This window comes from Siphateles boraxobius, unplaced genomic scaffold, assembly GCF_051911475.1.
Source record: "Siphateles boraxobius isolate OS27281-9 unplaced genomic scaffold, OSU_SipBor_1 7, whole genome shotgun sequence".
NCBI lineage: Eukaryota > Metazoa > Chordata > Actinopteri > Cypriniformes > Leuciscidae > Siphateles > Siphateles boraxobius.
Genome location: NW_027509197.1, coordinates 11,967,706 through 11,980,273, shown reverse-complemented (window position 1 = coordinate 11,980,273; position 12,568 = coordinate 11,967,706). Strand labels below are relative to the sequence as shown.

Here is a 12,568-nt window from a genome sequence, read left to right as displayed (position 1 = left end):
TATACACACACACACACACACACACACACACACACACACACACACACACACACACACACACACACACACACACACGCGCACACGCGCACACACACACACACACACACACACATATATATATATATATAAATGATTTCCATTACACGAGAGTAGATGTTAAAACTTCATGCTGATTTGTACTCGGCTTTCGCCGAGATAATCACCAACTAAGACGTAGCTTTACAGTAACCTATGCTTCTCCATACATTTACGCTTCTTTCCATCTGGTGACGTGAATCTTCTGTCTGGTGTTAATACAGTGTATTGCGCGTCAGCACACACAACGGCTGCAACCACAGTGCGGTCCCCCCATAACAACCCTCTGGATTGAGCGGAGTAGAGAACATCTCTAGGGTCTTCAAGTGGGCACCTTCCGTCCTCAGTGTTTCGTCGACTAGCCCACGACACCTCAAGAGGGCTCGACAGTGACTCTGGCGTCCCAGAGTCACCCCCCTCCGTCCCCCACTCAACTCAGCCCAGCTTACTGACCTCTACTTCCCTCTTGCTGCTGAGACCTAACCACAATCTCACAATCTCTCCGCAATCCAACCATACGCGCCAACCCGTTTGACTAAGGCTGTCGAGCCCCACTGGTGCGTTAATATGCAGTTTCAGTGGCAACGGTTCCGTATGGCATACGACCTACCACAAAACACAATATCTGCCCCACCACCCGTCATTCACGCAATATACACAGGAACGTAATGACTGTAAATACTATACAACCTATACAAATAAACCAACAGTTGCTGCTGAGACCTAACCACAATCTCACCGCAACCCAACCATACGCGCCAACCCGTTTGACTAAGGCTGTCGAGCCCCACTGGTGCGTTAATATGCAGTTTCAGTGGCAACGGTTCCGTATGGCATACCACCTACCACAAAACACAATATCTGCCCAACCACCCGTCATTCACGCAATATATACAGGAACGTAATGACTGTAAATACTATACAACCTATACAAATAAACCAACAGTTGCTGCTGAGACCTAACCACAATGTCACAATCTCTCCGCAACCCAACCATACGCGCCAACCCGTTTGACTAAGGCTGTCGAGCCCCACTGGTGCGTTAATATGCAGTTTCAGTGGCAACGGTTCCGTATGGCATACCACCTACCGCAAAACACAATATCTGCCCAACATCCCGTCATTCACGCAATATACACAGGAACGTAATGACTGTAAATACTATACAACCTATACAAATAAACCAACAGACCTTTCAAGTTTTCAAGTTATATATATATATATATATATATATATATATATATATATATATATATATATTATAGGTGGGCATAGATTAATTTTTTTAATCTAGATTAATCTCACTGGAATCTTGGAATTAATCTAGATTAAAATGGCTCATTTGAATTCTGCCGAAGGCATTCAGAATATGTGTTCTACCCAAATAATGACTAAAAGTAAGTCTTTGCGAATAGTTCGCCTCGCGTAGGGATGTGAATTTCTGCCAAAAATGCCATTCGACAATAGAGGACCAAAAGTCGAATATCGTAAAATAAATAAATAAATAAATAAATAAAACGCACAATTACAATGACAGAAAGGGAGGCCAATTTCATCTTTAGCTATTTGTCATCAAACAAACTGTTTATTAATTGAACAAGTAACATGTTTTTGTCGTTTTTTTTTAAACATAGTAGGCTAATTGGAAGAAGAAAAAAACAATAAGCACGACGTAGCTACAGTCCGTTTTTGCATCGCCAAACCAGATGCTCGTTAGCTTAAAAAATAATGTCATATATAATAATGATTTTATGTGAACCTGCCTTTACCGGCAATAGTATCCTCCTTTTTAAACAAATTAGTTTCAATCAATGTAAACTATTCGTGTGACTATGCTCCTGCGCAATACACACACATTACAGCGGGATGGCGGGTGTTCATTTCATAAACTGTACACAATGGTAGCTTATTTAACCTGTTGATCCTTTGCCAGTGTGCCGACGCTCTGAAGCGTTTTTTTGTAGCCTATAAATTAATGTATATGTCCAACGGATAATGTCATACTTTTTAGTAGTGCTATCGTGGCGTAATAATATGTTTGGTTGTAAAATGTATTAACTGAATGAAATGAAATCGAATGTATCGTCCTGTGGAATCATTCTTTCACAGACAGCTTACGAAGATGTTCAACTAATAAAGATCTTCATCGCTGGCAAAAATATGATGCATTTGCAGATTTGCTTTCACTAGACTAAACTGTAGCTCTTGATGTTCTTAAATCTTCCTGTTACGACTCCGTGTCGAGTGTGATTGAACGCGCTTCAGACGATTCAGTGCGTGAGGAACTGAACAGAACTGATTCGCGAACCGATTTAGACAGATCTGCCAACTTGTTTGATGAAGTCTTTGAACAGAATCGACCCAAAAGAGTGATTCATTTGTAAATTGAGCATCGCTCATGCCCATAAAAAAGATACAGCGCGCTTGGAATAAACTAATTTAACAACAAGTAAAGTAACGAGAGGAACGTCGCCCAACGTAACATGTGAAAGTATACACCTTGTGTCCCTGACAGGAAAATACCCTGCTGCGCGATTTGCGCGAAAATATAACGATATTCGTAAAAGCTATTTTATGATCCCAACCCAACTTTGAGAATAGATTAACGGCGATATTTTTTTTATATCGCCCGATGAGGAGATCATCCAAATAGATCACCCAAATAGATCTCCTCACGCAATATATATATATATATATATATATATATATATATATATATATATATATATATATATATTGCGTGAGGAGATCTATTTGGATGAGTTGCTACGAATGTAGAGTGTTTCAAATCATTCACTTACAGTATGAGGTTCCATCTCAGTTAGGATACAAGATAAGGTTTTTAGTAGTGATTCATGTGGTGTGAGGGTGTAATGACATCAGTCCTACCTTTCTCTCTCTTCCTTCATCCTCTCCAACTCTTCTTCACTCAGAATTTCTGTCGTCTGCTTCTGTGCATTCATTTTTGTCTCTGTCTTGTTCTTTTCTTCTTTTTTCTTTCCAAATCTGAGAGAGACAGAGAGAGAAAGAGATAGAGAGAGAGAGAGAGAGAGAGAAAGAGAGAGAGAGAGAGAGAGAGAGAGAGAGAGAAAAGGGGCATAGAAAGACATCACTGCATGATCACTGTTTGCAAATTATGTTTATCCAGGATATCTAGTACACAGTGTGTGTGTGTGTGTGTGTGTGTGTGTGTGTGTGTGTGTGTGTGTGTGTGTGTGTGTGTATGTGTGTGTGTGTGTGTGTGTGTGTGTGTGTGTGTGTGTGTATGTGCGCGTGCACTCTGGGGAGTTCCTAAACTGTTGTAGGGGCCAGAGCGTGTCAGTAGATATGTTCTGTTAACATGCATCATTTCTTCACCAGTGATTGAGTCCTGCACCCGTCTCCATTTTCTTTGCTCATAGAAGGTCATTTCTCATGTGCGCCTGTGTCTCAAACCCACTGCCGCCCAGCCGAGCAGCTTCAGCGCAGTGTATCAATGTCACAGCGAGCAGAGGCCGTGGCCTCCAGCTACACACACCGGGACACGTCAAAGCACATATATACACACTGTCAGAGGCAATCACACCAGTGTCTTTCAGCAACTCACATCCGGCACACACTGAAACACAATGATGTGATCTGATCTAAATTATCTTGAATCTCACACATCTGCACACGATGATCATAATGTGAACATTTTTGAAATACAATCAGCAATGGTGGGGGAGCATATGAGCTTGAGTCCTACTAAGCACTGCAGGTGGCAATTATACAAGCCATGATATCACTTAAACAAACACAGACTCTGAGCTACTGAGAAAAATTAAAAATAAATAAAAGATTTTTTTTTTAAATCAGCATTCAACCCTGGAAAGCCTAAAATATACATAAATAAATAAATAAATAAATAAATAAATAAATAAATATATATTAGGCTTTTATACTGTATGTGTATATATATATATATATATATATATATATATATATATATATATATATATATATATATTAGGCTTTTATACTGTATATATATATACATATATATATATATTTAGGCTTTTATACTGTATATATATATACCGTATATATACGGGCGAAGCTCTCAAAGCAGGGGCCACATGTGGGGTGGGACATGTCCCCATCACTTTTTGCTAGGGTAGATATTGTCCCCATCACTTTTGAAAGCGGCACGGATGTACCAATACAAATAAATAAAACATCTCCAGTTAACTTGCAGAGCATTCATTTCGTTCGTTTGTTAAATAAGAGGTGATTATAGCACGCTGAAATATGTTATTTTTTTAATTAAGTGATCAAAGTGCTCGTTGACTCTGCATCAGTGGTGCAGATAAAGTGTTCTCTTGTGACTCGCGCACACCTTAAAGTCTTCACACGGACGCGCGCTTTAATCCGTTTCGGAGACTCTCTATTCGTACCGGTGAAATCACAAAACAAAATGCACACAAATGTGTCCCTGCTTGATATACAACCACTGATAAACGTAATCAGTTCTAATAAGGGGGAAAAAAACTATACGAGTGCGCATTAGAACCCAGAACCTCTGACACGCTGGTTCTGGGTTCCAATTGTAAACTACATGTTTTAATTTAGCTAGCTAACCTGTAATTTGCTAATTTTACTTTAATTTAAATTTCCAGGTCAACTTTAATTTCTCAACATTTCTTTGTAATTTACTGTTATCACAGCTTACAGCACAGCAGATAGACGGCATGTTGCAATTCGGTCCTACAAATGGCGGCCGCACTACTGTGTGACGTCACATGAAATCTAAGAATATGTATATATACATACATATATATAGGAGAATATGGAGCTCATACTTGAGTAAGAAAAAACCCTTCTATTTTACTTCTATTAGGCCCAAACGGAGAAAAAAAAATGCAATTTGGTGCAGTTGCCTTTGTTTATATGGCCAAAAAGAATATCTATAAAACTATATACTATATCTCGAGAATACCATCTAGATGATATTTAAATGTTTCGTTTTATGATCAAAGATATGTCGTTTTTATTGTGGGGGTCAAAATATGTACACACTGCAAATGCAATACAATGAGATGTACAAATAAATATTCCTCTAAAAGCCTGATGTATCATATTTGATACATTTTAATATGTTTTTTCTTTGAAAAAAATATGTATGAATAAACATAAGTTCAGTCCAATAATAAGCTTCAGTCCAATAATAAGTTGTTCATCTTGAAATACAATGCATTCAATGTATTCTTGAGTTTACTTTATAAAAAAAGTAAAGATATCACAGCAAGAAGACACGTGTATACCATGACCTGTATAACCTACAATTATACTAAATGTCTTTCACTCTCTAGAAGTATAAACTATACATCAGATGACAAAAGGCATGTAACAGGTTTTTCAGCCAAGCTTTTGATCATGAGAGACGAATGAATAAGACAGGAAGGCACCAATGTATGAAGAATGGATGAACGAATGAACGAACAAACAAACAAAAATGGAGAAATCACTGAAAAAAAATAACTAAACAGTTCAATTAGAATGACCAGCAAATTAATTAACTAATTGTCTAAATAACAAACCAATTAAGGAAACACTAAATTAATCAAGAAACCAAATAACAATCAAACTACCAAACAAATGAATGACAGAACAAACTAATGAAGGAAGGACTGAACAAATGTATAAATCATAAATAAGCGAACAAACAAATGAATTGTCAATGAATGAATGAACAAAGGAATGAAGTAATGAACCAAAGAAGACAATGAGCGCATGAAACCAAAGAATAAGCAACTCAATTAGGGAAACAATGAATGAACAAATAAACTAATGAATAAAGAAAATAATAAAATAATTGATGAGGGGAAAAGAACAAATGGAGAAACTAAAATGCGTAAAGCCTATTTCAATCATCTTTGGTGTGTGTATCTCTGGGTCTACAGAACCTTTCAGTCATTTAAAGCAATGCCCTCAAAAACTAGAGTTTAACACTAACACAGCAGGACTGTGTTCAGATGGTGTGGGAATTTCCAGAGGGCACAGAATGAATAAAACGAAAGGAGTAGCAAAATACATAGGTGATTCACACTAGCCTGCAGCTCAGTCATCCAAGCCTCATCTAAGTCAACAGGTCTGTCCAGAACATTTCCCTTTTTCACTCTGTCTACACGATTACTCAGCGCTGAAGCAGGGTGGATGATTCACTGCCCGTCAGCGCTCCAACCTTTCCTCTTGTTTTCAAACAAATTCCAAACAACAAACGCTATGTAGCCAAGTTGCTGATTGACATTGCCAGGGGGAGAAGACGATTTTCCCAGAAAAACTAGGGAAAAGTTAAGAGAGGAATAACGATGAACTTTCTGCCATCCTAACCAAAAGTTCGGGAATTGAGAATATTTACTGGGCATAAATATTTATTATTGGCCATGAAACTGTACATTGGACTGTACAAATATTAAGATTCACTCTGCTCGTGTTTCATAAATGAGGGCCAATGATAATTTAGTTGGCCATTCATATTGCTTTAACTTGATTTGGTTACATTCCCTACATCAGATAGGAGATGATGTTTTGAGAGCCAAATATAAACACATAAACAAACACACACACACACACACACACACACACACACACACACACACACACACACACACACACACACACACACACACACACACACACACACACACACGATGATTATATCCCCTTACACCAACCCTACCCATCACAGAAAACTTTCTGCAATTTTACATTTTCCAAAAAACAATGTCACTTATAAGCTTTTTTTCCTCATGGTGACCAAAAAAATGTCCCCACAAGAACAAGGATTTTGAATATTGGCGTAACATGGCGCATGGACATTTTGTCCCCATAATGTAGGGTTCACCAGGCCACACTTACACAAACTAACACACACGCACATCTCTCAGTGAAGAGCAAGACACGCAACTCTTAGTGACCCCAGACATGTGAGACAACCGGAGACAGCCTCAGACAGACACATATAGTTCTTCAGTGTAATCAGTGCTGACTAATGCAGCCTAAGTGCAGACTAGATTTTTCATTGTCTATTCAGACATACATTTACACACACTCGTCCCTTATACTTCTTCTTACAGCACTCATTTTCATACAGATGCGCGATTACACACGCGCACACACACACGCGCGCACGCACGCACGCACGCACGCACGCACGCACGCACGCACACACACACACACACACACACACACACACACACACACACACACACACACACACACACACACACACAACAACGCCTTAAATAAAAATAGAATTAAAATATAACGCATGAGTTACATCACAATGCAAACTTCATGTTTAGCATTGTAAAGAGCCTTCTATACTACTTTCTTTCTCATGTGTTGTGTTGGAAACAGAAAAGTCAGATATATTGTATCAAAAAGATTCAAAAAGTTACATTTATTCAATTAAAACTGATTTAAATAGTAGATTTAATTTAATGAAACAATTCAAATAGTCAGATTCATTCTAGTGAAACGATTCAAAAAGTGAGATTCATTTTGAACTGATAAATCAAATTTTCCTTAAGCTTTTGACATATAAGAGGTCATCATACTATAACAGTATCCTGTAAGTTTCAGGGTTCATACACCTTTTCCAAGGTCAAATTCAAGCACTTTTCAAGCACTTTCAAGGTCCATTTAAAGCTTTTTCCAGCAGCTTAGACCACCATAAATTACATACCAATACATAGTCAAAATTATTATTTAGTGTTTTAATCACATTAAAAGAGATAATGCTATAAACAGGCAAAATTGGGTTTCGTATTAGCAGAAGGATCAGACATTTAAGCAAAACACAGGTTTTATTTTTCAAAATGTATCACTGCCTAAGTAGATAATGCCTATGAATAATACTTTTCATTATATTAATGTCCAAATATTGCTTCCCAGATAATATGATTTTCAGGCTGTAAAACTGAAGTAATTTCAAGGGCTGAAAATATGAAGACCGGATTTGAACAGAAATATTTTACAGGCCTTGGTTTTGGGACACATTCTTGATATAGACAAGGTTTGAACAAAATCTGAGATAGTGCAACAACGACCTATAATTCAATTTTAACCCAGAAAACTCTGACAGTGCACTGCCTGATAAATAGCCTATATATATATATATATATATATAAAAATAATAAATAATAAAAAAAATATATATATATACATTTAATTGCCAAGACATGTACATTTATCTGCTGGAATAATACCAGTGTAAATATACCTTACAGTAAGCTATTTGTATGACACTCCATCTGACACGATTTCTGTTCAGCAATCAACGATTGTTGTTATGCACTGGGCTCACATTTGCAGGTTTTAATTTGCGGGTAGTTAATGTTACAGTTACTGTGCTGTAACTTTGGCTAGTATGTACACTGCATATTCCACAAATGAACGTGCCATAATGGACATCCTAACCCTAACATTTCATTATCCAAGTACTTTCAGTCACTAATGGCCCTTTCAGACAGGACGCAGAAAGCGCTGCGCTATGAAACCCATTTATTTCGAAGGCTTGCACCGCGCCAAAGCGCTCAAAGTCGACCAAAGTCGACCAAAGCGGAGCGCAGCATTGGCGAGCTCGAGCGCACGGTGCGGTCAAACTTAAAAATAGTCCAACTTTTGGCGCTGCGCTCTGTGACGATTACCTGCACAGCCAATAGAAACGGGGCATCCAAACAAGCGCGGAAATCAAAATGAAAACTCTGCATACTTTTGCTCTGGCCAGCGTAGCGCATATCGCTTTGTATCGGAAGGGCTACATTTTATTTCTTTTTATTAAACAAACTATTCAGTCAGATAGGTATTTGTTGCGAGAGAAATACAGTTACAATTTCAAGCATTTTATCCAAAATTTAAGCACTTTTCAAATCTTGAAGATACAACATATAAATGCAAGCATTTTCAAGGATTTCAAGCACCCGTAGGAACCCTGAAGTTTCAGAACCGAAAACTTATTAGTTCTCATTGTAGAATGTGCCATGACGTCATGTAGGTGAAAGACCGCCTCTGCAGAAGATGAGCAATGCCTAGAACTTCATCATTGCAACTTTGGCCCCGCCCACTGAAGTGTTAGTGAGATGACAAGATCATTGTAGCTAATCACAGACATATTTGATGAGCGCGTGAGTACAATGGCCAATCAGATGTGTTTACGGTTCCGCTCAGCAGCGCTTAAAGCGTCACATTTGTAAAATTTCAGTATCGTCCTGGTACCGATGTACTTTTGACAACACTACCATGACCCCTTTAAAACCTTTTTAAAATAGCCAATTCGTTGTAGTGAACCAATTTAAATAGTCAGAATTACTCTAGTGAACAGATTCCAACAGTCATATTCATTCCATTAAACTGATATAAAATGGCACATTTGTTTTAGTGAACCGAATCAAATAGTCAGATTAATTCTAGTGAACTGATTTTAAAAGTCAGATTGATTCAAGAGAACATTTAAAAAAAAAGATTCACCAATTTGAGTCCGCGTGATACTTTTCATGACTTGTCTATTATTTATTTAGTGAATGCTGCAGTTCATTATTTTGTTCACTTTACAAATTAGGGATTTCTAGCTTTATACATTTTAACGTAAAAGTACCTGTTCAAGTTTAATACCGTCATCCTAGTTGAGATTGGTTGTTCATACAAAACCTTTCATTTTCTCAATAACTCTTGGTTCTGATTAAATTAGCATTACTATATCTTTGGATACACATTCGTTTAAAAAAAAAACTGTTAGCATGTAATGTAAGCACATTTTAAAAGAATAGCTCGACTTGAGTAGAACTATTTTAATTGAGAAGTTTGCCGTTTCAAAACAACATCTCCACTCTGATATCAAATCCATGCTTTAAAGTTGACAGTTTATACTGCAATTTATTCAGTCAAAACAGGAATAAACCAACTGTATTACATGCCTGAGGTATAAGAGTGTATTCCAGTAAAGAAGCCTTGTAAATACAGGAATGCATTATGCTAAATCTGAATGAACAGATGAGAAAGGACAAGCCATCCCACTGTTTCTCTCTCTCTATCACGCACCCTTCCTGTATGTCCTCTGGCTGTGTATTTGTGTGTGGATGCAGCACTCTCATAACTTAATTACTGTATTTATCTTATTAGACTGCAGCTATTTAATGTTAGTGCTCTGGCATGCGCTTCCTGCACATCCATTCTGCTGCCTCATTAAGATCAGGCCCTATGAGACCTAAATGGTAAAACTCACTCACATTAACACGTAACTTGCTGCTAATGCATTCTGACACAACATTAATCAATACAACGCATGTGAATAATTCATGGCAATAATAAAAATAATAAAAAAATCTTGAGATCATTGACCATGGTCACTCCAAAATTTGACAATTGTTGGATGAGGCCATGAAATTATATCACGGATGAACAAAATCAAAGACAATTTGTTTGATATCCAGACATTTATATTATGCAGTAAAGATGTTTGCATACAGTGACATTCTTAGCTATTCATTTTTAATACTACAGACTTACCCAGACTTTTGACTATCCGCCTTAAACCTGGTCCACATCGCAGCCTGTTCTGCTCCGACTTATAATTCTTATAATTCCAATGTGACATGTGACAAAGACAAAGCTTTTTAGCATTCGTGCTATTAATTATAGAGGATATGCATTAGGTGTTTACACTAAATTTTGGGGTCAGTAAGTTTTTGTTTTTTGAAAGAAATTACTATACTTTTATTCAGCAATGATGCATTAAATTGATCAAAAGTGACAGGAAAGACATTCATAATGTTATAAAATATTTATATTTCAAATAAAAGTTATTTTTAACTTTCTATTTAGCAAATAATCCTGCATTTTTTGCTTGTGTGCACCAAATCAGCATATTAGAATGATTTCTGAAGGATCATGTGACACTGAAGACTGGAACATTCAACTTTGCCATCTCTGTAATAATTTACATTTAACAACATATTCAAATACATACCTTTTGTTTGAAATTGTATTAAAGTGTTGCTTCACAATGTTTTATTTTTTATTAAATATGAGCATACGAGACTTCTCTCTAAAATATGTAAAAAATTGTACTGACCCCAAACTTTTTGAACAGTATCATTATATTATAATTTATTATAATTCTTGTGCTGCCACAATGAATTGTGGGAAATTCTAGTGCGGCTATCCTCAAATCGTATAAACAAGCAGGAAATTCGGGCAAGCTTTCTAGCTATTTTTCAAAAACACAAACCCCGGTTTCACAGACAAGACTTAAGCTTAGTTCCAGACTAAAATGCATGTTTGAGTTTTGACTGAAATTTGACATATAGCAAAATTCTTAAGATGCAAACCAGTAATGTTTTTTTTTTTTAAGGCACGTTTATATGCTACTTAAATGTCCTAATCGTCCTAATGCCTAATCCTGGCTTAATATAAGCCCTGTCTGTGAAACCAGGACAAAGTGTCTACACAAACCTATAGCCTACTGTACAGTTAACATTCACAATCAAAAATACTACTAACATCAATTTACTTCCACCTTGATTCTTCAATTCACATTCCCCAAATGAATTCCCATTATTTCTAAGGTTAGAAAGGGGACACCTTACATAAAGCCAGGCAATCAGAACAGAGCTTGTCATTCGGAGAATATGAACGACCTGAAGACTTCATGATGATTTTCTTCAACTACTGTATAAGTGGATGCATCAGAGACAGACATGTCTTTTAACAGGATCTCTGACTCTAAGCTAAAGGGCACAGCGGCTGCTATCAAATGAGGAGCCCAGCTGAGCCCAAACCAGCACATGGATAAATAAAGGCAATAATTAGGCTGTCATAAGAGACCCTGCCACTATCTTCAGCTGTTCAGAGATGCTTCAAACACAGCCTGTCAGTTAACCAGCCACAGTTCTTAGAGGGGGAGTGGTCACAGCACAAGAGAAAGACAGATGTGGCATGCCAAATTACTACTAACGATTATGAAGTCACAGAGGGGAAAAAAAATGCAAATTTCTTCTTTTATTTCAGTTTTTTTTTTAAATCTTCAAATTTTAATGAATGCAGTTTGTGGAAGTGCCCATTACATAAATGAAGAACAAATATGTCAGCATATTTGAAACAATTCAAATCCAACAAAACAACTGCAAATAATTGCTCCATCCACTCTCGCTAAAAAGTACAGCACCATTATGATATATGCACTCGTTCTGCATTTATATATAGTGAAATGTGATGTAAATACACTACTGACAGTGAGACTTTTTTTAATGTCTTTGAAAGAAGTCTTTTATGCTCACCAAGGCTGGATTTATTTGATCAGAAAACTTTTGAGAATTTTACTACTGAGAAATAGTATTACAATTACGGTTTTCTGTTCGAATATGCTATAGCTAAGCTGAATTTTCAGCATCATTACTCCAGTCTTTAATGTCACGTGATCCTTCAGAAATCATTCTAATATGCTGATTTGGAGCTAAAAAACTGAAAAAAA

General features: G+C 37.0%; 1 protein-coding gene across 7 annotated transcripts in view; it reads right to left on the bottom strand.

The window, feature by feature from the left end:
• Positions 1-12,568, bottom strand: part of pard3bb (par-3 family cell polarity regulator beta b) — a 343,528-nt gene that overhangs the window by 83,214 nt on the left and 247,746 nt on the right. For all 7 annotated transcript variants that reach the window (XM_077216357.1, XM_077216355.1, XM_077216356.1 and 4 more), the window contains one exon: positions 2,965-3,081. In XM_077216357.1, the coding sequence (XP_077072472.1) occupies positions 2,965-3,081 (117 nt within the window). The remainder of the gene's footprint in view (positions 1-2,964; positions 3,082-12,568) is intronic.